The sequence below is a fragment of the Rousettus aegyptiacus genome, unplaced genomic scaffold, assembly GCF_014176215.1.
Source record: "Rousettus aegyptiacus isolate mRouAeg1 unplaced genomic scaffold, mRouAeg1.p scaffold_m13_p_14, whole genome shotgun sequence".
In the NCBI taxonomy this organism is placed as follows: domain Eukaryota; kingdom Metazoa; phylum Chordata; class Mammalia; order Chiroptera; family Pteropodidae; genus Rousettus; species Rousettus aegyptiacus.
The window spans coordinates 42,180,857-42,207,548 of NW_023416289.1; the positions used below are offsets into that span (position 1 = coordinate 42,180,857).

The 26,692-nt window shown below is 48.8% G+C and overlaps 1 protein-coding gene and 1 pseudogene across 9 annotated transcripts; one reads left to right on the forward strand and one right to left on the reverse strand.

Moving 5' to 3' along the window:
• Window positions 1–111: 111 nt before the first annotated feature.
• On the reverse strand, window positions 112–26,307 carry XRCC1 (X-ray repair cross complementing 1). 9 transcript variants are annotated; one of them, XR_004954281.1, is made up of 20 exons: window positions 26,149–26,307; window positions 25,606–25,698; window positions 17,720–17,830; window positions 10,967–11,125; window positions 9,992–10,066; window positions 9,790–9,895; window positions 9,474–9,583; window positions 9,288–9,399; window positions 8,691–8,949; window positions 8,281–8,397; window positions 6,148–6,241; window positions 5,855–5,987; window positions 5,499–5,553; window positions 5,269–5,408; window positions 4,061–4,151; window positions 3,571–3,646; window positions 3,375–3,489; window positions 1,618–1,762; window positions 940–1,001; window positions 112–643 (listed from the first exon to the last, which is right to left on the reverse strand). XR_004954281.1 is itself a non-coding variant. In XM_036231689.1 (18 exons), exons 1-17 carry the CDS (start codon window positions 26,197–26,199, stop codon window positions 3,376–3,378), a joined length of 1,896 nt encoding a protein of 631 aa, XP_036087582.1. In that variant the 5' UTR covers window positions 26,200–26,307; the 3' UTR covers window positions 112–1,762; window position 3,375. The 9 variants fall into 9 exon arrangements, 5 of the variants coding, with proteins under 5 accessions (XP_036087582.1, XP_036087584.1, XP_036087581.1 ...); XR_001597256.2 differs by lacking the exon at window positions 1,618–1,762 and adding an exon at window positions 1,831–1,888; XR_004954280.1 differs by having other exon boundaries at window positions 940–1,762.
• On the forward strand, window positions 23,463–23,577 carry LOC118611919 (annotated as a pseudogene).
• Window positions 26,308–26,692: the final 385 nt, after the last annotated feature.

The following is a 26,692-nucleotide window of genomic DNA, read 5'->3' on the forward strand; positions in this document are numbered from 1 at the left end:
CACGTATATTAGTATATATTTTTAGGTTTTGCAGGCCACTCAGCATCTGCCACAACTACTCAACTCTGTTATCATCACACAAAAGTAGCCACACACGTTATGATACCTAAATGATTGTGTGGCTGTTCCAATAAAACTTTATTTACAAAAGTAGCAGATGGGCTGGATATTGTCCATGGACTGTAGTTTGCAAACCCTGAGGTAGATGAGTGGAGAAAGGACAGGCTAATCTGTGAGTTGAGAGATGGAAAAAACTTACATGGTAGGCAGAATAATGGTCCCTTAAAGAGGTCCACGTCCTAATCCCCAGAAGCTGGTATGTTAGCTTACACATGACAGAAGGGACTTTGCAAATGTGATTATGGATTTTATCTTGAGATAGGGAGGTCTCCCTGATTATTCCAGTGGGCCCAGTGTAATGACACGGGTCCTTATATGGAAAAGAGGAAAACTGAAGTGTCAGAGAAGATGTGACAATGGAAGCAGAGACGAGTGATGAGGGGCCATGAGACAAGGCATTCAGCAGCTTCTTGAGGCTGGAAAAGTCAAGGATTCCCCCTTAGAGCCTCCAGAAGGAGCCCAGGCCGGCTGATGCCATGATTTTGGCCCACTGAGGCTGATTTTGGACTGTTGTCCTCCAGAACTATAAGAAAATAAATAAGTTATCATTAAGCTTGTGGTAATTTGTTACAGCAGCAATAGGAAACTAATGCAGATCGCTACCTCACACCATACACAAAAGTTTCTAGAGGTTTAAGAGCTAAATCTGAAACACAAAACTCTGTAATATTTAGATGAAAATAAAGATCTTAGTAACCTCAAGGGTAGTGAAAGAATCTTTAAGAAACAAAAAGTGAAAATTATAGAGAAAGAGATTGGTCTGTTTGGCCATAAATCAAGTTAGAACTATGATACAGTATGGTAAGAGTGTATACCTACCATATACTATCACAGCGGTTATCGGAAAGGCCTTCTTGATAACATAATGTCTGGGCTGAGATCTGAAAGGTGTGGAAGATGGATTGAGATGGTTTGTGGAATCTCCAGCATACGGTGTAGAACCAAGCAGGGACATGGAAATGAACAGACTGCAGGCCACATGGCAAGGCCCTGAGGGAGTGCTGGGGGTAGATAAGTAATCGAGTCTCCTCCAAACCTGGCAGCATGACTCGTGTCCGTGTTCACAGACAGGGCTATTTGGAGAGATTTCCTCCAAAGCAAACACCACTATCAACGCTTCGCCAGTGCAAACTCGTTTGAGAGGTATTAATCAGGTCCAACCTTACCTTGCACAGATGGGGAAACTGAGGCCATGAGATAGGATTGGTCTATAACCAAATAATATGGCAGTGCTAAGTCAGGGTGGATCCTGGGTCTCTTGACACCCTGACACCCTGCTGCTCCTCGTGTCCTGCCTGAGGGCCTCTGCACTTGCTTTTCCCCTGCCTGGACTGGTTTCCAGAGACACTGCCTTCCACCAAGTCCTTGCAGAGTAAGTCCTCGGAGACGCCTTCCCCCATGACCCTACCTAAATACCGGCCCCTGCCAACCGCTGTCATCACTGAGTAACGCCGCCCTGTTTTATCTGCTCTCAGCACTGACCACTGCAGTACGCACCCACTGTCTCTCCCCCAGCAGAATGTCAGCCTCAGGATGTCGGGGTTTGTGTGTTTTCTCACACTGCAGCCCGTGTCTCAATCACAGTGGGTGTGATAGGCAGAACAATGACCTCCCGAAGATACCACATCCTAATCCCTGGAATCTAGAAATGGTTATGTGGCAAATAAGCATCCAGGTAGCAGAAGGAATTAAGGTCGTTAATCAGCTGACCTTATAACAAGGAGATGATCGCAGATGATCCAGGTGGGCTCCATGTCATCACAAGAGTCTTTAAACATGGGGGAATGAGAAGAGTCAGTGTCAGAATGATGAAGTGTGAAAAAAGACTCGTCTGGCCTTTGCTGCTTTTGACTATAAAGGGGAAGGGTGTGTGGGCAGCTGCTGGAAGCGGGAAAAGCCATGAAAGCAGATTCTCCCCTTCAGCCACCCAAAGAAACACAGGCCAGCCCATATTGTGATTTTTAGCTCAGTGAGACCCATTTCAGACTTCAGACCTCCAGACCTAAAGGATTACAAACATCTGCTAAGTTTTAAGACACCAAGTCTGTGGTAATTTGTTACAGCAACAACAGGAAACAAATATAGTGAGTGATCAGTACATGTGAGAGTGAATAAACGAAAGAGTGAATGCAGAGCCTAATACCACCTTCACCTTACAGATGAATACACAAAGGTCAAGAAGGGGGAAGGATTGAGACCCTTGCTTAGCTGATGAGGCAGAAGCTGGGAAAGGGCCTGGAATGTCTACGAAAAGGTTACCAAAGAGCAGATCTCGAACCCAGGTGACCCTGCCCTTTGTGCTGCTCAAACTCCTTCCTGACCCACCCCCCGCCACCCCAGGAAAAGTCCAAGGTTGACCTGGCGTCAACAGCCCTTCAGGACAAAGATGTTCTGTCTGTGCCATCCAACACAGCGGCCACTGAGCACTCGAAGTGTAGCCAGTGTGACTGGGGCAGTGAATTTTTCCTCTCATCTCATTGTAGTTAATTTAAATGGCCACCCATGTCCAGTGGCTCCCACGTCGGACAGCACAGCTGCAGAGACTGTGCCCACCTTTCCAGCCAGATCTGCCGCTAAAGCCTCCTCACCACAGGTGGCAATGCTCTTTAATGCCCCACCACCAACCCGGTGGCCACTTCCTGGCCCCTGCCCACCCACAGCCCCTGCCATCCCACCTTCTGCCTGGACTCCCTAACACCCAGCTCAGCTCCCACCCTAAATGTGGTACGGTCTTGAAGGGGTCAGGATTTGGTGGATTGATTAAAATTCCCCTTCCCCGACTCCCCAATGAGGTGATAATAAAACCATGCTGGTGACGGGTACAGAGCTACTTTTGAAAGCCTTGGAGAAAGGGAGACATCCCTGGCCAAGGGGAGCTAAGACTTCAAGAGAGAGGCACACAAGAGCACCCAGGCCACCAGCACCACAAGGGACAACCAAGACCTGGGAAAAGGCCCAGAGAGAAGGTTGGAATCAGCTGAGTGTTGGATCCCCAATTCCCTGCCAGCTGCCTTCATAGGGCGGAGGGGCCAGGGAGAAGTGACAAAGAGTTCCTTTTCTACCAGAGCCTGGTCCTCAGAGGGGAGGCAAAAACTAAACAGAAAGACAGAAAGCTGAGAGCCCCCTGGAGGTTCTGGGAGACTCCCGAAGAGGGGCAGTGGCTCCAAACCAAGTCACCTTTATTAAACTCATGTGTGTGCACGTGCGCGTGTGTATGCGTACACGCACACATACACACGTGCACAAGCACGTACTTCAGGCCTGGGGCACCACCCCGTAGAGCTGGTGAGGAAGTAACCTCTGCTTCTCGTTGCAGCTGTAGATCCATCTCGGGCGGACGAACACCAGGGAGGGGTTGTCCATCAGGGCCTGGGGCGGGGAGCACGTGTGAGCAAGGAGAGGGATGCCACGGCAGGCTCGGTCTCCCTCTTCCTGCCCCTCTGGACTCACCTCTTCAAAACTGGGGTCCCACTCCTGTGCTGTGATCACAAACTGGACCCGGTCACTCATATAGTCCTCAAGCTCCCTGACAGGAGAAAGGAGACTGAGAATCAGTGTCCCCTCTGCAGACATCCCACTCTCCAGCCATTCTCAAAGGCCATCCTCTGCTATCCCCACCCATGTCCTCTAGAGGCTGCCTGTGGATCTCCATTCTCCCGTGGGCCGGCCTTGCCACCTCCATGTTACCAACAGCTCCCACTGTCACAAATCCTTCCAGAAGGGTGGTGAGGACCTCAGTTTAGAGGACACCGAGGGGAAGCTATGCAGCAGGGCTGCCCAGCAGTGAGCAGGGCTGGCAACGAACTCCATGGCCTGTGCCTATCCCGCGGGGCACTCCCCTTCTCCACCCTCCTGATCACCCTCCTTCCCGCAACCTGCCATGCCCCCTCCCCTGACCCAGCGCCCCCTCCCCATCCCTGTCCCACCCCTGGAGACTGACCCATTGAAGGCTGTGACGTAGCGGCTGAGCCTCCGCCGCTCGTCCCCCGGGAACTCCCCATACAGGAAGAAGTGTTTGCCCTGGAAGAAGTCTGGGGGAGACGGGGAAGAGCCAAGGTGAGGCCCCCTGAGTTCCAGGAGCCACAGAACACGGGGGGACAAAACAGGAGGGCTGTGGCCATGGCAGGACAGGGGTGTTCACACACACCTGGTGGTGGAATGGTGACAGCCACCGGTTCCCCGCCAGGCCCCATGTTTTAAAATCTTCAGCCTTCAAACAGTCTGGGGTGTGTTTTTTTTTTTTTTTTTTTGGCTTTAATGGTAAGAGACGCAATTCTTATGACTGCAATGTGTGTCTTACACAAAGTAAATCAGACGGGCTGGTACCACTTAATGAGCCTGGCTAGATCGGCAACTACCTAGCCAGCCACCCCTTTACCTGGGCTCATGCTCCTTCTCGACCAGTGCCTTCTCTGGCTCTGACCTTTGGGAAGGCTCTTTCTTCACTCCATTTCACCTGATCTTTCAGGCCATCGACTTGCTGACGCCACGTTTGGGGCTTTGCAGGGTCAGAGAACTTTCCTGCCCATCGCCCATGAGGAACCAGCGATAACAGCTTCTTCCAGCGGCCACCGCACGCTTGCTCAGCACTCAGGCTACCTGGTTTCTCCCTCCACTCTACCCGGCAGAGGCTCTGACTCCTGCTCCCACCCCACGCCCCGGGCATTCATGTCTGGGGTGACAAACAGCAATGCCGACACCATCCAGGTCCCAGACAGACCACACCGCACATCACGTGTACCTCGCCTTACCCCACACCAACAAAACAGCCTGGGGGTAGGGCCTGCATGTCTGAGGATTTAAAAAGCCCCCCAGGTGATCCTGAATGGAAGGAGCTGAAGCCCCAGGTGATGGGTGGCTGTTCACACCTGGGACGGAGCCAAGGGGGTCAGGCCTGGTGCTAGACTGTGACAGAGGTGGTCACAGCCTGAGATCGAGAGAGGAACAGAGGGGGAAGGACAGGAGGATGCAAAGGGAAGAGAATAAGACTGAGGGGTACACAGGTGGGGAGGCGCGGGTCAGTGAGGGGGGTAGACAGTGAGAGAAGTCACAGGGAGGGCAGTGATCCCGAGGCTGGCCTGGGCAAGTCATGGCTGAGAACCGAGAGGGGCAGACCTGACTCCAGAGGGGGAGGGAAGGGTCTCCTACCCGGGAGCTCAGGGACCGGCAGGTCAGGAGGCTCTGGGGGCCCTTCGTTGTCCGTGTTCTCGTCTGTGGATCCAGCGTACGGGTCCTCACCGTTCTCCCCATGGCCAGTGGACAGCCTTTGTTCCTTATGCTCGGCCACCCTAAGGGAACCAAGGGGTGGGGGGACAGCATGAAGACCAGATCCCCTCCACCCAGGATGGGGCCACCCTGCCCCCCAGGCCCAGCCCTACCTTCTCAGCTCATCATCAGTATCCCCAGAATCTTCTGCCCCGTTGTCCTGTCCTCCTGTGAGTAAAAGCTTAGTCACTGTGAAGCAGCACCTTGTCTTCTGGAAAGACAGGTGACCCTCCTTCCCAGTCTCACACAGGCACCCCACACCCTAACCCCCAGCGTCCTCCTCTCCCCAGATCCAGCCCCACCTCCCTGAGACCCAAGAGCTCAGGCTTTGATCTCTTTCCCCTCTTAGATATGAGAGTCTGGGTCTCCAAACTTCTTTTCCCTCAGACCCAAGAGTCCCGGCCCCCAGCCCCCTCATCCCTCAGACCCAGTGATCCAGAACCCAGGCCCTCATTCCTCAGGTTCTGACCTGACTTCTCCCCCTCGGTGTCAATATCTTCCTGGGGCCCTGGTGAGGTTGGTTTGATCCCTTCTGGGGTCGGGGGTCTCTGGGGTGAGCTGGGTCCTGCTGCCTGAGGGGGCTTGGTTTTGGTCTGGGGGCGCTGAGGAGGGAGGGTGAGTAAGAAGAGGCTGGGTGGGTGTGAGTGTGAGTATGTGGGGGGGGGGTGTGCCTCAGGAGGCAAGAGTGGAGTGTGGGGACCACAACAGACCCACGTCCTCCTCCCACGACACCCTCTCCCACCCGGGTGGGGGGCATCGGACCTTTCGGGTTAGTTTGGGGGCTTCGTCCCCGCTGCTGCTGCTGTGAGGGCCCCCCTCGTCCTCGCTGCTGGAGCCAGGCCCTGCCATGAGGTACCTACAGGAGGAATCAGGCCTCAGACGGACAGCATACCGCATCCTCTGGGGCAGGCAGGGAGGGGGCTTGAGAAGCAACAGCCACTGGCATTTATTAAATTCCCAGTATCGAAACCACAGTGGCTCTCCCAGCCTGCCTCTCCTCTCAGCCCCAAAAGGCCCCACGGAGCCCATCACCCCAGCCACCCACACGGGAAACCTGAGCAATGCCTGGCTGCCCCTCCTCTTGGGGAAGAAATGCCCCATTTCAGAAAGGAAAACAATCAGAAATAATTTTCCCCTTTGAGAATCAAAGTCTCATTGGGAGAATGCCTACTAGTTAAAGGAAAATTCCCTAAAGCTGCTGACACTCCAGGAAAAAAATTCTCCTTGTTCTAATGACAACAGCTAACACTTATGTAGGATTTCCTATGCGCCAGGCACCATTCTAAACACCTGACAAATAGAGGGTCACTGAATCCTGAGATAGGTGCTATTTTAGCCCCATTTTACAGGTGAGGAAACTAAGGCACAGAGAGATTAACTTGCCCCACATCGTAGGGAAAAGTACGCAGCAGAAGCCAATGAACTTGTTGGCTTTACTTTCCTGGTGTGCACATTAAGACCCTTCAGCACACGATTCGATTATTTCAAAGCTGGTGAAACGCTGCCCAGGTAAGTCGCACTCACTGCACAGCGGGTATTCATGGTAAATTCAGAAGCTTCGAAGTGTAGTAGTTGACAGAAGAATCAATGGGAGGTTTACTAAGCTTTTTCTTTAAAGATTCTTTAAATTTTAAATTAAAAGATTTTTAAAACTCAATTTGTGATTGTTGTAGGGAAAGCCATCCCCCATCTATCATCACATTTTTTAAATATTAAGTGATTTCTGAATTTATTTTTTTTGGTCAAAACCCAGTTGCAAATACTGTTTATGTTGTTGCCTTTTCTTCCACATATTCTTTCACCCCTCCCGGGCAGACAATAATCCAAACATAGTTCCTCTGTTCTTAAATGTGTCCCCAATCCATCCCATTTCTACCCCCGAGGCCCTGGCCTCCTCTAGGGTCCCCACCTGCAGCCTCTCCTCGACACTCTTTACGACACCCCTTACAAGAGCCAGCCGCTGCCCCTCTCGAACCTTGCGTGGCTCCCCAGTACTCACAGAGGAGCCAGGCAGGTTGCAGGACTTTGAATTTTTCAGATCAGAGAGGCAAATGGCAAGTGTAGAAATTGTTATATAACACTTCCCAGGAGGGAGGAAGGAGTGCTCTGTAAACCACACTCACGCATATTTCTGTAATAAATGCGATGACACACTTAATGGGATAAATAAAGTCCATAAATAACCTCAATCAGCTCAGGATGGTCATGCAGCCAAGTGAGTTTGTACTAAACCTAGAAAAACACTCTTGGCTTCCAGAGATGTTTGGACGGAGGGCAGCGCCTTGGCCAGGCAAGCCCTTTCTAGCTGACCCCATCCATGTCCCAGCCTCCGCTTCCCCATAAACACAGACGTCTCTCAAATACACAAGGCACAGCCTCAAGTCTGAACACACTCAGGTCTGTCTTCTCTCCCACAGTCCATGGGCCCAAGATCTGACCCTGGCCTTCTCCAGCTCCGAAGACTTCCATGGCTCCTGCTGCCCTAGATTCATGCTCCTGCCACTCCCTGCCTCCCACTGCAACTGCTCCGGGTGGACGCCAGGGTGACCCCACCCTTGGCTCCTCCACCCACCATGCTCTCTGCCCATTCAGCCTGGTAAACCTCTTCCCATCCTTGCAGAGCCCCGCTCACTGTGGTTTCCCCTTGGACCTTCCTCCACACTATTTTATCATCCAAGTGAGAAGTCTTCAAAGGCAGGACCTGACGCCTAGGTGCCCAGCATTGTGCAGCCCAACCTGGCGCCCAGCAGGGGCTTTAGGATCTGGCTCAGAATGAATCTAAAAAGGCCCCGATACTCAGTTCTCCCGTCCCCGGGCCCAGCCTGTAGGACCCATGTGTGCGTGCGTGTGCGTGTCCATGCACGTGTCCACCACACGCGTGCAGCAAGGCCTCACCTCCGGGAGGGCAGTCGCCGACGCATGCGGTGACAGTCCAGCACCCACTCCTTACGCACAATTCGGCCTCCGAGGCTTAGCACCTGGCTGTACTTGGGGGTGTTGGCAAAGGCACAGCTGCGGGGAGCAGAAGGGGGAGTGTCAGTCAGCTGTGATCTGAGGGGCACAGGGGAAGAGGGAAGCAAGGGGGACAGAAAGACAGAGGAGAGCTGAGAGAGAGAGAGAGAAATATGAATGGAAGGAAGAGAAAAAGACATAGGGAAACCAAGGGAAAGACATAAGGATCAGAGAGAAAATGAGTTGAAGGCGGGTTGGGGAACAGGCAACAGGGAGAGAGAAAGCAAGTAAGATGGAGGCGACAGAGGGAGACGGAGAAGCGGCAGGGAGGTGGGGAGGAGGCACGGGCCTACATGAGGTGGGTGCTGTCTGGAGTCCAGTCGGGCCGATACTTGGCCCCCAGCCCCAGGGCCTTGTCCCGGAGCTCTGAGCGGAAGGGGTTCTGGAAGCCACTCAGCACCACCACCACACCCTCGAGGACCTTCCCTAGCTCCTGTGGGCTGGCTCGGGGTGCCCGGGGCGCAGCGGCTTCTCCTCGGGGCTTCCCTGACACTGCTCCCTGGGCTGCGGCAGGGACCGAGGCAGGGGCTGGGGTACGGGGGGGTGCCGGCACTGCGGAAGCCAGAGTAGATTCGGTTGGCATGACTAGAACTAAGCCCCCAGCCCTCCTCCCTCAGACCCTCCTCCCTGAGACCCGCACCCCTAGCCCCCGGCCCTCCTCCGAGACCCGCACCCCTAGCCCCCCGCCCTCCTCCCTGAGACCCACACTCCTAGCCCCCCGCCCTCCTCCCTGAGACCCGCACCCCTAGCCCCCCGCCCTCCTCCCTGAGACCCACACTCCTAGCCCCCCGCCCTCCTCCCTGAGACCTGCACCCCTAGCCCCCGGCCCCTGCTTCTCTAGGACACAGGAGCACAGGCTCCTATGGGAACCAGTAATACAATTTGCTCACTTTTGGGTCTCTTAGGGGGAGGTGGTGAGGGCTGGGCTAACGCTTTGCTGGGGGTCTTTCTTTCTTCTTGGTTCAAATCCAACCTCCTCTTCCCCTTGGGGGACTCCTGAGGCTGAGGGGCAGGGACATGAGTTGAGGCCTCTGGCTTCTCTTCTCCTCCTCTACCTCGCCAAAGTCCCATCTCACCTTGGAGGTGCTGCCTACTGTCCTGGAGGCCGGAGAGGCTGAGGAGACAGCACTGGATGCCTGCAGTGTGGCTGCTGCATAGCTGGGTCCTGCTGGGTCACTGGCTGTGGCTACAGAGGGAAGAAGTGGATCCAGGATGAGGGCTGGGCCATCAGACCCTTTAGCTCCTACCCATGGGACACAGGGTAATTCCCGAATCCCAGCAGTGAGTGATCTAGGAGTCAGGGCCTCCGACCCCCACCCTCCCCCGGCCCCAGGAGTCCGGGCCTCAAGGCCCTTTCTTCCCACTCTCTCACGACTCATCTTCCATACTTACCAGTGGATGTCTTATTGATCCAGTTGAAAAAGAGGGCGCCCGGTCTCAGGGAGCTGCCACTTTCATCCTCCTCCTTCACGCGGAACTGGCCGAGCTTGGTCACCTTCTAAGGTGCCGAAAGGCCATTGCAAGGGGTGGGCTGTTGGAGGGTGGGGGTGAAGAGGCAGGGGGAAGGCTCTTGGGGATGGCAGGCAGAGATTACCTGGGGTGAGGCCTCTGCTTCGTCTTTGTCTGGGGGGCTGTGAAACCGTACAAAACTCAGGCCATAGGGGGTGTCCTGGGGAAGGAGGGGTGGGGGTCAGGGAGTCTGGCCAAGGACCAAACCCTGACCCCAAGCCCCTTTCACTTAAGGCAACTACTCTCTAGCTCTTTCCCTCGTCTAGGGAGGTGCCCAGATGATAACGTGGCCAGCAACAGCAACGAGCTGTCATGGGACCCTAACTCCAGGTCCGCGAGGCTCTAAGTCTTTTACATGCCTTAGCCCCTTCAGCCTCACTGCACCTGGCAGAGGCTGCTGGGAGTCCAAGCACATCTGGGCACGAATGCCCAAATTCCTGCCTGTGGAAGGGGACGGAGTGCTGTGTGCTGCTTTGGGAACACAGAAATGCTCCAGTCTCTTCCCCGCTCTGCCAGCTGGGTGCAGAGCCTTAAGATGGGAGGAGCCTGTGTCCCTGAACGACCAGCCAAACACCTCTCGGGACGGTTCCACAGGTAAGGACACCTCTACTGTGTGACATCATTACCACTGGGTCTTGTTACCATAGCTTTGCCTCCTAACACATAGTAACCCTACGAGGATCAGGAAACTGAAGCCAGAAAGGTGAAGTCACTTGCCCAAGTCACACGGCTAAGGAGCGGTGTGGCCAGGTTTTGAACCCAGCGTCTGACACCATTCTCTTGGTGCTGGCTGACAGGGCCCCTCTCCTAGACCACCTCCCTAGCAAGTCAGCCGCCCCTCCCCCAGTCCCTGTGAGGTCCTGGGGTGCAGTCCCAGACTCCCTCCAGGAAAACAGCCTCATGGGAAAGGAGGCTCTCAAATCCATTTCCTAGCCTCCTCATAGTCCCATGGGGACACCAGCTGCCAGCCCTCCGAGCCCTCTGCGAGTCCACGTTGGCCCCTCAGCTCTCTCCTCACCCAGGACCAAAGACCTGCCTCCCCAGCTCCCACCTCAGGTACCTTGCTGTAGGGCTGGCTGCAAACAATTTTGATGCGGTCCCAGCGCTTCTCAGCTGCTCCCCGGACCAACTTGTCAGGCCCAAAAAAGCGAACGCGGTTGGGGTTTGAGCCACTGCGGCTCTCAGAAGGGGACATGAAAGACGAGGTAACCAGAAGGACCTGTGAGAAGGCACATAAATGACAACCGGGACTGGCAGGTTTAAATGACACATCCTAGGGGCTGGGCGAAGGGCAGGAGGCCGAAATAGGCTAGGAGTCACCAGATCCAGTCCACGCCTGCCTTGAGGTCTCTAGGCCTAGAGGGTATTATGCTAAGTGAAACAAGTTAGAGAAAGATAAATGCCATATGATCTCATTTATATGTGGAATCTAAAGAACAAAATAAATGAACAAACAAAATGAACAATCTTAAAGATACAGAACAAACTGATGGTTGCCAGATGGGAAGGGGGGTTGTGGAACTGGGTGAAAAAGGTGAAGGGATTAAGAAGAACAAATTGGTGGTTACAGTATAGTCACAGGGATGTAAAGTACAGCATAGGGGATACCATCAATAATACTGTAGTAACTATGTACAGTGCCAGGTGGGTACTGGACTGATGGGGGGAAATCGCTTAGTAAAATATATAAACGTCTAACCACTATGCTTTACACCTAAAAGTACTATAATATAATGTTAGATGTCAACTGTGATTGAAAAAGAAAAAAATTAAAAAGAGAAACAGAGGATGGAAGAGAGCCATTTCCTGCCCTTCCATTTTCTCCAGTTCCTGCTTTGGATGTGGCTAGGTGATGGATGGAGCAGCAGCAATCATCTTGTAGCCACGAGGGCAAGTCCAAAAGACTTGAGAGGGGCCAACCAAGCATCCTGACTATTAAGCTTCTAGATGAATTCTGGGTCTGCCTAATGCTGGACTTTCCTCCTAAGGAAACAATAAGTTGTCTTACGCAGTAAGCCAACTTTAGTTGGGTACATCCTGTTACTTACTCAGTTTCTTTCTAAATGACGTGCTGTGAAATTTTGCAAATTAGAAAAAAAGCCTTTTGCTAAGAAAAACATAGACTATAACTATATGTCTTTTTGTGTTTAGCTCTGATTATGAAAAGGAAATAACAAAGAAAATTATATAGAAGGGAAGTCATCTCTCCCTGGCCTTGATCATAATGGTTTATAAAAGGCCTGACTTTGAGCTGATAGAGGAGCTGAACTTAGCATCTGACTAAAATGAGGGGGCAATGCAAACTGTGCCTGGCAGCGGCTACCCACACTGAGAGGCTGACTTCCTCTGAATATACTTTCCTCGCATTCATTGTAAAGAGAAAACGACCCCAGTTATCACACTGTTTTTACTATCCAACACTATCTATAAAGTTCCATGACTAAACCTTTACTGTCTAGACTGTGTTAATCTCAAAAGCTCATGAATCGCTTTTGCAGAATTTGAAGGGGAAAAAACAGAACCTGCGGATTTTGTAGAAAATGGTGTCAGCTATCAGAACGTGTACCACACACTTGATTTGTGCAGCAGGGCCGTGAATGTCTCTTTATAATGGTGACGAGAAGCCTTAGGAACTGAGCTCTTGCTGATATCAGTTAGCCTGTGGTAAATTGGTTTCTTTATAATGTCACTTCACTTAAAGCTGCGGAACACACGGACTATGTTAAATGAGGACTTACTGTACAGGTGACATCAATGTTGACCCACCCTACTCTGTCCTTTTTCCTTTTCTTTCTTGGCTCTTCCAGCCCTACCTAGTCTCTGGGTGGAAGCCAAACATTATAAGCTCCAGAGTCTTTAATTCAGCCTTGGCTAAAAGTTATAACGAAAATCTGAGACTCCAAAGGAAGTTTAACTAAAAACTTCGAAAGAATGGGAGACTGCTGGCATATGCATTTTCAGACTTTGAAAGGATAAAGCCAGCCATTCCATCTTTTGAGATAGATAAAAGAGTGAATAATAAACATTCCCCTATTAGAGATGATAAAATTTTAGCTAAAAACAAACTTATTCTGTTTTCAATATTATAAAATAGAATTTTGATCTAAATCTATTTGCCACAAAAAACAGAGAACTTCTTTTTTTAAAAAAAAAAAAGTCCTCGAAACTGCTGACTATTAAAACAGTTAAACAAGGAGGCTACTAGGTTGGGTGGGATGACTCTAGTGCCTTAGGTAGCCTATGTAAACAAACTACAATCTAAGCCAGAGTCAGTGCACTCAAGTCTCAGAAAATAAAATGCAAGAACTAATCATAAACAGCCAATTAAATTTCTTGAATCTGAGAAAATGAAATTCGAGAACAACTATCGTAACAGCCAAATAACTAGATTTTTCCCAAATAATGCAACTGTTTAAGCTACAGCCAATTAAATAATTTCTTTGATTTGCTTCTGTGTCTTCTCTATAAAAACCTTTGCCCTAGGCCACCCACAGAGAGCCCCTAATCATTTCCAATTTTGGCTGCCCAATTCATATTATTTGCTCAAATCAACTCTTCAAAATTTAATGGGCCTCAGTTTATCTTTTTACAACTTATATAACCTTGAGAATAAGAATGTTCGTTAAAGGAAAACCTCACTTGTTAAAATGTACTTCGTAGAGCTGAACAAGCACTTGATAAAATTCAACACACTGATGAAAAATAGCTCTCACCAAAGTAGTTTTACGTCTTACTTTTTTACGTCTTCAATCTGACAAAGAACATTTATAAATAAATCTACGGCCAACATATTTAATAGTGACAGAATCAACACTTTCCTCCTAAGATTAGAAACAAGACCAGGACATCTGGTCTCACCACTTCTATTCAACATTGTATTAGAGATACTAGTCAGTGTAAAAGGATGAGAAAAAGAAAAAAGATTGGAAAGGGGCAAAACTGTATTGACAGCAATATGACTATCTATGTAAAAAGATCCCAAGGGATTTTCCTACAAGAATTAATAAGTGAATTTAGCAAGGTCACAAGACAAAAGGTCAACATACAAAAATCAGTTGTATTTTTTATGCTATCAACAAATGGAAAATAAAAATTTTTAAATATATTAAAATAACATTAATAATTTAGGCAAGAAACAATGATAGATGCTAAAATTAGTGAGTGTGAGTTCAAAACGTAACAAGATATTTACATATTCTTAAAAGTACTTCCCTACCTGGTACTTATTAATTATAAAGGGCAAAATAGAAATATCACAGCGGAGAAATCTGGACTATACAACCTTAACCAAACACTCCGAGTGAACGTCATCGGTAATGAAGCATCAACAGCATGTGCCTTGTGATCTGACGCACTGAGAACAACATAAAGTCACCTCTGTGGTATTCTGGCCCAAAGCGTATAACCTAAATTTAATCATGAAGAAACATCAGACATTTTGAACAATGACTGATGTTTTTAAAAAGTCTCCTGACTTCTACTCTTCAGAAATGTCACTGGCACGAAATACGAAGATAGTCGCGGGAACAATCAATGCAATGCATGATTCTGACTTTTCTTCTGCTATAAAGGACATTATTGGGACAATGACGGAAACCCAAATAAAGTCTGAGGTCAGATGATAGAGTACTATATCAATGATAATTTCCTAATTTTGATTACTGTACTGAAATTAAGTAAGAAAATGTTTTTGCTTTTAGGAAATATTCATCAGTGTGGGATAAGGGGATAAAGGGATATCATGGACGCAACTTACTCTCAGTTCAGTAAAAAAATATGCACAGCAGCCCCCCCTTATCTATAGGGGAATACATTCCAAGATCCCTAGTGGATGCCTGAAACTTTAGAGAGTACCTTAGACAAAGTTAGAGGTTAATAATGATAACGAATAAAATAGAGCGTTATAACAATATGCTACTATAAAAGTTATGTGAATGGCTTTGGGGCCATTATTAAGTAAAATACCAATTACTTGAATGCAACACCGCAATACCGTGACAATCTGATAACCAACAGCCCTACGTGACTGACGGGCAGATAGCGTATTCAGTGTGGAGACGATGGACAAGGGAATGAGTCGTGTCCTGACAAGACAGCATGAGATTTCATCAAGCTACTCAAAATGGCCCGCGATTTAAAATTTCTAAATTATTTGAAACTTTTCCACTTAATATTTTCAGACAGCAGTTAATTGTGGGTAACTGAACCCTCGAAAAGTGAAACTGAGGATAAGGGGTCACTACTGTACATGAATGAAGAGTATATGGGAATCCTTTGTACCACTTTTGCAACTTTTCTGTAGCTCTGAAAGTTACTGACTCGCTGGTTTTACAACTTATGTGGAAATAAATGCAAAGGATCTAGAATTGCTAAGATAATCTTCAAGACTAAAGCTGGAAGTCCAATACAATCTGCTTTAAATATTTACTATTAAGACAGTGCAGTGTGGTATTGGAATAAAGATAGACATACACATCAAAGGAACAGAATAGAAAGGACTGAAAGAAAACGACATATATGATCAACAAAAGAGTCAATTCGATGGGGAAAAGAAAGTCTTTTTTCAAAAAAGTATTTTCAACAAACATAAAAAATAAATAGGAAAAACATTGAAACTTGTCCCCTACTTCACATAATATACAAAAATTCATTTGCAATGGATCAGAGAGCTAAGCTAAAAATACAAAGCTTCTAGAAGAAAACACAGGAGACGGCAGAAGGTAGAATAATAGCCCCCAAAGATGCCCACATTCTAACCCCTAGAATTTATGAGTATGGCAAAAGGGACTTTGCAGATGCAATTAAGTTAAGGGTCTTGAAATAGGGAGATTACCCAATCCAGGGAGAGACCCTGGATTATCCAGGTGTGTCCGGTATAATCATAAAAGAGTCTTTGTAAGAAAGAGGAAGGCAAGGGTGACAGGGCCAGATGAGGAAGATGGAGTAACGTGATCGCAGGCTGTGAAGACGAAGGGGCCACAAGCCAAAAAATGCAGGTGGCCTCTGGAAGCAGGAAGAGGTCAGTACATGGATCCACTTCTGGAGCCTCCAGAAAGAATGCAACCCTGCCATTAGTTTGATTTTAGCCCTGTGAGAGTGATTTTAGACTTCTGGCCCCCAGAACTGTAAGATGATAAATTTGTGTTGTTTTAAGCCACTGAGTTTGTGGTAATCTTATAGCAACAATAGGAAACTAATACAGGGACTATCATCATGACTTTGGGATAGACGAGTATCTTTTACAGGACACAAAAGGTACTAAGCATTAAAAAACAGAAAACAACCTGAGAGACTGTGCTTCATCAGCTTCTGCTCATCAAGAGGTACTGTTAAGATAATGAAAAGGCAAGTCACAGACTGGGCGGGGGGATGGGGGGAATCTGCAATACACATATCTAAAAAAAGAGAGTCTGAAAAAAGGACGTGGTTAACACCCATGGCAAAAAGACAAACAACCTAATAAAAAATAAGTAAAAGACTTGAATAGACATAAATGAATGGCTAACAAGTACATGAAAGGTTACACAGTGTCATAACTTGTTGGGAAAATGCACATTAAAGCCATAATAAAATACCACAACATGCCATCTGAATGACTGAAATTTAAAAAATTAAAAAGACTTTTATCAAGTATAGATAAAGATGTAAAGCAACGAGACCACTCACATGCTGCTGAAGGGAACAGAAAATGGTACAACCACGGTGGAAAACTGTCAATTTCTAATAAGGCTAATAAAATATATACTTACCCTAAGACCTTACAATTCCACTCTTGGGTGTTTACCCAAAAGAAATCTCCACACGGAAGCTTGTCTAAGAATGCTCCAGCAGCTTTATTCATAATAGTCAAAGAGTGGCAACAGCCCAGGTGCCCACCCACAGAAATGGAATGGAAAACCAAACTGGGCTGTGCTTACAGCGGAACGTGACTCAGCAATAAAGTGGACCGGACCACTGGCACGGTGGCAGCATGGAAGGATATCAAAAACAGGTCACTGAGTGAAAGAAGCCAGCTACAAAAAGGTACATACTGTGAGATTCCATGTACACGACATTCTAGGACAGACAAGACTTATCGATAATGACAGAAAGGATATTGGAGGTTGCCAGAGCTGGAGGAGGGGAGTGACTACAAAGGGACAGGAGGGGACTTTCAGGGATGCTCTATGTTTTGATTCGGGGGACAGTCACACAGGTGCATACATTCGTCAGACTCTTTGACCTATCTATTAAGATCTATGAATTTTATTGTATGTAAAATATACCTGAATTAAAAACAATTGTCACTACAAGCAAAAAAAACGCATCTCGTAGAAAACTGGTTTGTTTACTTAAAATTGTAAACTCTCTTTCTCACAGTAGGTTTATTTTTACCCAAAGACATTTCGTTGATTAACTAGATGGCTAATTATGATCTCACTAATCCAGATCTAATTAACTCAACCAGTAAAAAAATGGGTTGTGCCAACTTTTTAAGTATCTGTGATAGAGCAAAAGGCATTCCTTCTTGTAAACATTTGTTGAAAATACAGTGACTAACAGAGGCATCCCACACAATGCCCAATCTCAACTTGCCAAGATGTGTGAGAGTGGTTCTGCTCTCAAGTAGTGAGTCTTAGAACATGTGCCCTGGTTGTTTATGCAGCCACAAGGCAAACTCGGTCTCTATCCACCATGCACGGTTTGTCACCCATCTCCTCCATACACTGGGCTCCTCCGGAGGGCAGCGGTCACTGTGACTCATCTCTGCCCCAGCCTGGCACCCAGGAAGTCCCGGGGGAAGTGGACATGGGGAATCTGGGGAAAGGCTCACCTCGTAGTCTTGCTCCCCGGCCCCTCCAGCCGAGCTGCCCACCAGCACCTCCACGAAGGCCGAGCCATCGTTTCCAATCTCCACTTTGTGTATCTGCTCCTCCTTCTCCAACTGCAGAGAGAAAGCCCACTGTCAGCACCTGCTCTGCCCCGGGGCTCCTTGTGGGACTTAAGGTTGGGAGAAATCCCATCTGAGCCACCATGACTCCTTGCAATGGCAACTCTGTGACAGCGGGGACCATGGCCTAGTGGTGCCACTATGTCACCTGCTTCACAAGGCGAGGCACAGAGTGGGAGCTCAAAAAATATTCTCTGAATGCATAAAGCCCCACACTTGCTTCCCCGACTCCTGTTGACTCTGCCATGCAGCCCTCCTTGGTAGCACATGTCAGAGTCATCCACCTCCACCACACAGGACTCCATGGAAGTTCCCTGAGGGCAGGGGCCCAGTCTGGTTCTGCTCACTATTGTTTCCTGGGTTCAAATCCCAGCTCTGCCACACACTAGCTACAAGGCCTCTAATCTTTTGGAGCTTTTGCTTCCTCATATGTAAAAGGAGGTTGATCACCATACCTAGGATTATGCCCACCCATACCATGGCCACAGGCCTGGCATATAATAGGCACTCTACTGCTGTCAGGCAGGAGGCATTATTAGTCGATGCTTGATAATTATTTGTTAAAAGGACAGAACATTCTGTGGGAAGGCTTCCTCCAAAGGACCTGCCATCCCTTCTGACAGGTGAGGGTGTAGAACGCCACATGGGGGTGGCAGGCAGTTAGGCATGGCTGCAGCAAGTCTCCTGCTTTCTAACTTGGGACTCCTCTATTTGGATCCTGGAATGACAAGTTATTCCAGCCCTCGGAGGGACCTAGTCCACCACCCTACCCTGACCCCGCCTGGAACCAGCTCATGCTCCGATCTGTCCTATCACCTCCCCGTCAGGAGGCTGCCCCAACGTCACCTGCACGCAGCTACACACAGCTACACACAGGAGCATTCCCAAGAAGGAGCTGGACTTGAGGTGAGAGGCAAGCCCAGGTTCAAGTCCAGCCCTGCCATTTCCAAGTGTGCAACCCTGGGTGACATACAGCGCCTCCCTGAGCGACAGCTTCCTCACGTGTGAAAGGGGAGGGTTGTTATAATAACCGTCCCTCAGAAGGGAGTTGAGATGACACAGGTAATAACAACCATAACAGCTGCAGTGAACATCTGAATGCATGCATCCTCTCTCCACAGTGGCTCTGCGAGGCCGTGGCTATTATTATCTCCATTTTACACGTGAGCAAACGGAGGCAGGAAGTGGTTATGTAACTTCCCTAAGGTCGCACAGCTGGTGAGCGGCAGAGCTGGGACGTGAGCCCAGGCAGGCTGGCTGGAGTCCACCGCACTCCTCTGCCACCTCGCGGCGTGCTGGACGGCATGCTGGACTGGACGTGTTGGAGGGGAAGGCCCCAAGGGGCGGGCCTTGCTGAGGCCGAGCTGAGCGGGGCCTCCCTGGAATTGCGCCTGCCTCCGCAGCTGCTCCCAGCTTGGAGCCCTGCGCCGGCAGCTGCCCAGGTACACGACAAGTCCCAGTTTGACTCCTCGGCTTCCTGTCACATTTGATGGCTCTCCAGCCACTGTCCGGCTCCTTCCCACCTCAGAGCCTTTGCACCTGTAGTCTGCCAGCCTAGACCACCCCTCCCCGACCTTCCATGGCTGCCTCCTTTCAGGTCTCTGCTCAGATGTCACCTCTTCAAACCAACCAAAGTAGCCTCCCTCACCTCCTACCAGGCGAGGTGCTACTCCCTATCCTGTAATCCACTTGACATTATATAGTTATATTTTTGTTTGTCTTTGTCTAGCATCCATCTCCTCAGCCAGACTTTTAAGCTCCCTGAGGGCAGGGGCAACACCTGAGTCATTCCCTACTGTGTTTCCAGCATCAAGAACAATATCTGGTCCTTCCCCGTTCTACTTTCTTACTACTGTGTGATCCTGGAGCAAATGGTTTCATTCCAGCCTCTGGGTCTCAGTTCACTAACCTATAAAATGGAGACAGTAACAACTTCTACCTCACAGTGTTGTGGAGTCAAACAAGGAATACACACAAGGCCCCTTGAATAGTGCCTGCCACAGACCAAACACTCCATGACAGCCGACACTATTATCAGGTGGCCTCCAACACATTCCGGATGGATGGATGGATGGAAGAGACGGACAGATGGACAGGAAGCCCCCAATGACCATTTGCTGAAGGAACAAAGGTCCTGAGTTATAACTCTAAGTCTGCCCTCCCTGACCAAGTGGCTTTGGTGAGCCACTTGCCTCAGTGTCCGCATCTGTCACACAAGAATCATCATGGCTGACATCTGCAGATTCTCACTGTGTGCTAAGTACTTGGTATACTAGTGACCTACTGCTGCCGTAACCAATTACCACAAAATTCCTAGCTAAAAACAACACATCTCACAGACTGGAGGTCAGAAGTCCAAAATTTGTTCTCTCTGTGCTAAAACCGAGGGTCAGCAGGGCTGCATTCCTCTCAAAGTTTCCAGGGGAGAATCTGTTTCCTTGCCACGTTCCCAGCTTATAGAGGTCACTGCGCTCCTTGGCTTTAGCCTCTTCCTCTGTCTTCGAAGCCAGCAATGGTATCAGGCAAACCTCTGCCCCCGTCTTCATATCTCTCTCTCTCACTGTGGTTGTCTCCTGCCTCCCTCTTTCCCTCATAAGGAAATCTGGGATTACATCGCCTCCCCCAAATAACCCAGGCTAATCTCCAGATCCTTAACTTGATCACACATGCAGAGACCCTTTTCCCGCATAAAGAGACACACTCACAGGTTCTGGAGATTCGGATGTGGACAACTTTTAGGCCATTACTCTGCCTACTGCAGCTAGTGAAGTTCCATCTGGGCCAGGCACCACTGAATCCTCACAACTGCCTCAGGAGTGGGGGAGGTCTGTTACAGATGGGGAAACTGAGGCTCAGGCAGGTCAAATATATAGCTCACATGTCGCTGCTCATAACTGAAACATAAATTTGGACCCGACTGTCTGACTATAAACCAATACTCTTTCTCAATTCCCCTATTTCAATCCTTGAGATAAAAATTCAACATCTTTACCTCGCCCACAATATGAAGCACAGGGCCCCACGACTAGTAGAATGTATATATTTGTATTTTAAATGAATGATTCTCATTGAATATATCACTACTTGGGTTTTAAACACACACATACTTTCTTGAATTTCTTCTTTTTGATTAACAAAAACTTTCTTATAAAAATGTTCATAGGTGGAAACAACCCAAATGTCCATCAGTTTATGAATGAATACACATTACATGGTATGTCCAGACAATGGATTATTATTCAGCTATAAAAAGGAGTGACAAACACACTGATCCATGCTACATGGAGGAAGCTCGAAAACATTATGCTAAGTGAATGAAACCAGACACAAAAAGCCATGTATTATATGACCCCATTTATATGAAATGTCCCGAATAGGTAAATCCATAGACAAAAAGTAGGTCAGTGGTTGCCAGGGCAACCTGAGTGCGGGGAATAGATTGACTGCTTAATCATTATGGGGTTTCTTTTTGGGGTGATAAAAATCTCCTGAATTAGAAAGTGATAATGGTTGCAGAAAACTTGTCAATATACTAAAAACCACAGGATTGTACACTGAGTTAAATGGTTAAATGGTGAATTAAATGGTTAAAATGGTGATTTTTTTTTATGTTATGTACATTTTATCTCAGGAAAGGAGTGTTCAGTAAGTGTCGGCTGTCAGGAGAAGGGCTTAAGCACAAGATGACTATCATCAGTGGCCTGCGTTTGTGTGTACCCTTCTCAGAGAGACACGATTCATGATAGCAAAACAAATGAAACGTGGAAGGTTTGCAGAGCTCCTGAGAGACATTGTGTTAGACAACTGTTCTACATTCATGAAAGGTGATGTCACCCACCACTTAAAAGAATAAGGGAGAATTTTATCCGATGACAATGATCTCCAAGATATAGTTTTACTTGGAAAAAAGCAAGGAGAGAATAGTATATACATTATGTGCTTTTGAAAAGACGTGGGGGCAGTGGATGTACATGTTCATATGTGCACAGTGATGGAGGAGGCAGCGCGAGAAGCGGCTATTGGTGGTGGCGTCGGGGGCGGGGGGGTACTGGGCAGCAGGAGTCAGGTGAGGGGGGAGGGGAAGTGGAATTGGGTGGGGAAGGGGACTTGCTCAGTGTGTGCTCTTTCATGCCTTTTGAACTCTGTACCATATGCATATAATACCCATTCAAAAAGTAAGCAAAACCACAGTGGTTACCTCCAACAGCGGAATACTATACAGAAGTGAGAATGATCCAGCCTTAGCTACACCCAGCCAACGAGGATGGAACACGCGAAGGTAGTGTGCAGTGAGAACAGCCAGACGCAAAAGTATATACTGTGTGATTCCATTTATACAAAATTCGAAATCAGGTAAAACCAATTAATGGTGTGAAAACTCAGGACTATGTTACCCTTGTTGGGGTTGGTGACAGGAAGGAGCACAAGGAGCACATTTGGGGGAGGCGGGTGCTGGACATGTCCTGTTACTTAATCTGGGTTTGGTGCACACGGGTTGTAGTCTGTGAGGATTCACAGAACTGTGCACTTTGCTGCACACATTACACATCAAAAGAAGGTAAAAACCAACTTGGCCACCAAGTGATTAGAAAACCAATGAAAAACAAAAAAGAAACCCAAGCCACCTTGCTGTTGAACATGTCTTCTAAGAACGCACCTCCAGTGGGGTGCTGGAGTTCCACCTGGACTATGTTCCAGCCATCGCCTCTGGCCCAGAAGTTAGCAAAGAGGTGGGAACTCCCCTCATGGGAGCAGGTGACAAGTTGGAGACAGAGCTTCCTGAGGCCTGGCAAACAAAAAAGGGGTGTGGGCTGTCATGAACAGAGGGCTGAACCCAGTGTGGTAATATCTGGATATTGCATAATATTGTTGAGAGGAAAAAAATACAGGGTCGTGGGAAAACACAGATTAGTCTATGAGTCTTGGTGTCCAGCAACTTCTGCCTCATCGCTTGCTTGAAGAGAACCAAAGTCAGCATTCGGTAAATGTAGAGTTACCCTGCATATTGGCAGTCGGATTTTCCAGAAGGTCTCTGACCTACCATAAGTTAACCACTGCAATGCTGCTTGCTCCTGCAGTTGCCCCCTGTACTCTATTCTCAAATAGAAATGAGGATTCTGTGAGAACCTATCAGATTGTTCTCCTCCTCGGCTCAGAGTCTTTCTGTCTCACCCAGAGTAAAAGCTTAAGTCCTTACGATGGCTTTCAGGCCTTAAGTGTGTTGGGGCCCTCCACCCCCACCCCATTAGCTCATCTCTGACCTCTCTCCCCCTGGCTAACTCCACCCGACCCACACTGGCCTCCTCACCGTTCCTCCAGCACTCCAGGCACCGGCCCACCTAGGAGCCAGTGCTTCTTCCCCAGATATCCGCATACCTCAAGTGTCACCTTCTCGGGGAGGTCTTCTGACTCCCTACTTAAATAAAAACCTCTCACCACTGCCGCCTTCCCCAGCTGAGGCATTCTCCATTCCTCTTAACTGTTCACTTTTTCTCCACAGCCCTCATCAGCTGACCTGTGTTTTACTTTTGACTTCCTCCACTAACATGAAAGCTCCACAGGACTGACATGTTTGTCTTTGCTGTCCACTGTTATACAGCCCCAGTATCTAAAACAGTTTGGCCTAGTCTACGGCCATGCCCCCCTGAACATGCCTGATCCCGTCTGATCTCAGAAGCTAAGCAGGGTCATGCCTGGTTAATACTTGGATGACCACCTAGGAATACCAGGTGATGTAAACATTAAAAAATAATATACATACATACATACATACATACATACATACATACATACATACATAAAACAGCTTGGCCTGTAGAAGATGCTTCAGAAATGATTATTCGATGAACAAATGAATCCAACTGCTCCTGAGTCTATAGGTCCTGTCCCTGTGTTGACAGCTTCCGCATCTGTCTCCAATTCCACGTTCGATCCCTAACTGCCTTCTGGGTGTCACCCCTGGGATATCCCAAAGTCACATCTAACCTGGACATGCCAACTGAACATATCACCTTCTCACGCTGCCCTTTCTCCAGGTTTCTCATTTCAGTGACAGCAGCAATACCTCCCTCAGTCTCCCAGGCCTGAGGACCCTGTGCCCCGTTCGGACCCCTCTGGCCCCCTCACTCCCATGTCCTGTCTCTTCTGCCTCCAGTTTCTCTGCTCTCACTGCAACTGGGATGCAGAAAAGGATGGCATTCTCCTGGGGTCCCCTGATCACAAGAGAGCCCAGCAGAATCATCACTCAGTAATAAAAACATGAATCCCTCCCTTTACACAAACACTCAGGTGTTGACAAAGCACTTTTGCAGACATTATGTCACCAAATTGTCACAATAACCTTGGGCTTGGATCTCATTATTCTCAACAGACAGATGAGAAAACAGGTTTAGAGAAACAAAACAATTTGCCTGAGGTCACAGAGTGAGTAAGAGGGAGAGTTGGGGGCTTGAATCTAGGTCCCAGGACCAAACCGTCAGCAACCCGTATCTCCCCAGTTTACTTTTTTAAAAGACATTTTTTGGGTCCATCTCCCAATGGCTCTACACAAGTTGCATAACTTCTCTGGGCCTCAGTTTCCTCATCTGTAAAATGAGGATAATAATAAACTCCATGTCACGAGGTATTTACGAGGATTCAATGAGTTAATCCATGTGAGGTGTTTCAAATGATGACTGGCAGTTGTAGCAGTGAATATACATGTTAGCTGTCATTATTATTGCTATGTTAGGGACTTACGAGGTGTTTAAACTCCCAAAATCATTCAGAAAATCTAGTAGGTCTGTGTATTTTTCCCGGAAAGAGACTCCTCAGCTTTTCTCATATTCTCGAAAGGTTTTGTGACACAAAACGTTTTCAGAAGCACTGGGCAAGAAAGACACCAAGAATACATTCAGTATCAAACACCATCACGTGAGCCTTCCTCCCCAAACACCTCCACATTCAAACGTAAGGAATGTGGCCAAAATCAAGCAAGCCAGCATGTGAACACAAAGCAGTACGACAAGCAGCTGAGAGTACTGACACTCAGTTGTGGGTTCAAGTCTCGGCAGTGCCATTTTTTACTGGGGACAAGAGCCCCTACATCACATCGCCCCTTTGAAGAGCCAGATCTTTTCTCGGTGCAGCTAAAACACCCAGGCCAGCATCTGGCAAAGAGCAGATGCTTAAAACACACTTAGCTCTCTTCTCCCACTAGTTTCCTTCTGAGGACAGGAAAAGCCTGTCTGGAATTCTGTAACCATCTAAGGTCAAAGCACCCTTTCCTGTTTGGTTCCAACATCACGGGATTGCAAATAGGTGAGACCACACTCAAAAAAGAACCTGGCCAGCAGTCTAGAAATGGTAGCCTGGACTAGCCACTTCACTTCTCCCCCTCCCGACCCTTTAGTTTCCCCACCTCTAAAATGGGACTTATTGGCTTAGATGATCTCCTGAGGTGCCTTCCAGTCCTGAGCCCACTGACTTCAGAAAGCAAGATACATGGCAATGATTCAATCTCTTCCAGCTGAGGAAACTGAGGCCAGGAAAGCAAAAGAAACCTACCTGCCCACACACTGATCCTATGGCCAGCCCTGGCCTAGTCATCTTTCCTTAGATCTTCTTTCTCCTCTGCTACCCGGCAGAGCAATCATTACCTGCCCATTTTCCAGGTAAGGAAGCTGAGGACCAGAAGGAGAAAGTGCCTCAACTCACTGCCAGTTAGCTTAAGAGTCCAGACCCTGGGTCTCCAGACTCCTAGGAAGGAGACAGGGGTAGGGCAGGATCACCTGGAGCACCACAGAGATGGTCTTCTCGCCTGCCTTGGCTGCCCGCCATTTTCGATAAGTGTCCGCCTTAAGAAGGTTTTCTGCACAGTGGGTCTGGAGATAGGAATGGGAAAGGGAGAGTTAGGGCACGGAGATGAAAGCTGGGTCTCCGCTCTCAAATTAGTCCTTTGAATCCTCCCAAGCCCTCTGGGTTCCCCAGATTTAAGAGTCCTCGTTAATCCTTCCCCCCCACACACACCCCACTCCCTGCCCCACCGCCAGTCTGCCGCTAGTTCCCTAGGACACTTTCCCCTGTAAGTTCACCTATGGGCTCTCCAAGCAAGCTCCCCTATTCCTACTTTTCTCCCCAGAACTTCCATAAATGCCCTGAAGGCCCCTATTCCACATCTTTCCCTGAATTCCCTTATAGTCTCCTGGACATTCTCCCATGACCCTCCTTAGACTCTCAAGAAGTTCCCTTTCAACACTCCAAAAGTTCTTGTGGAGCCCTGACGTCTCAGAATTCCCTTCTGTCTTCCAACCTCGCCCACGCCAGTCCCTCACCGAGTCCTGGCTACTGCAGGACACCACATGGCGGAGGCGGATCTCCGGCATGGCAATGTAGTGGGTTCCGCCCGGCCCGAAGGCCGAAGAAGGGCTTGAGCTCGGGAGGCCGGGAAGGAGGCGCTCCCTGCCGCGTTTAAGTGCGCAAGCGCGCGAGGCTCGGGCCTTTCAAACCGCAACGCGACGGCGCGCGCGTCAACCCCGCGCAAGCCCAGTCGCGCCTCTCCGGAGCGAGGCGCTGAGTTCCCTAGCAACGAGCTTTCCCTCTAGCCCCGCCTCTCTCTGGTTCCACCACTCTCCAGCCTTTCTTCACAGGGATGGTCCCACCCTGCTCACTGGGCGCCTAGCAACAGGAGCGGCCCCCGGGATTGGGCCCTAGGAGAAATTCTCCATTCTCATTGGACGACGGTGTCACCGCCCAAACTGAATCCTAGAGGACCCCAAACCCAAGTAGTTTTTCTCAGAAAGCCTGCTGCTTACTGCAACGGGATCTCCGCCACCGGTTCCTACCGCTACACTCTCCTCCAGCTAGCTTCCCTCCACA

What these genes read in the sequence shown, in the direction of transcription:
- XRCC1 (XM_036231689.1), bottom strand. Translation starts at nt 26,199, where the DNA reads ATGCCGGAGATCCGCCTCCGCCATGTGGTGTCCTGCAGTAGCCAGGAC. An exon ending in AAGCAGAGGCCTCACCCCAG is followed by an intron (nt 9,896 to 9,991) that starts GTAATCTCTGCC and finishes TCGGCACCTTAG; the next exon opens with AAGGTGACCAAGCTCGGCCA. An exon ending in GATCAATAAGACATCCACTG is followed by an intron (nt 9,584 to 9,789) that starts GTAAGTATGGAA and finishes TTCCCTCTGTAG; the next exon opens with CCACAGCCAGTGACCCAGCA.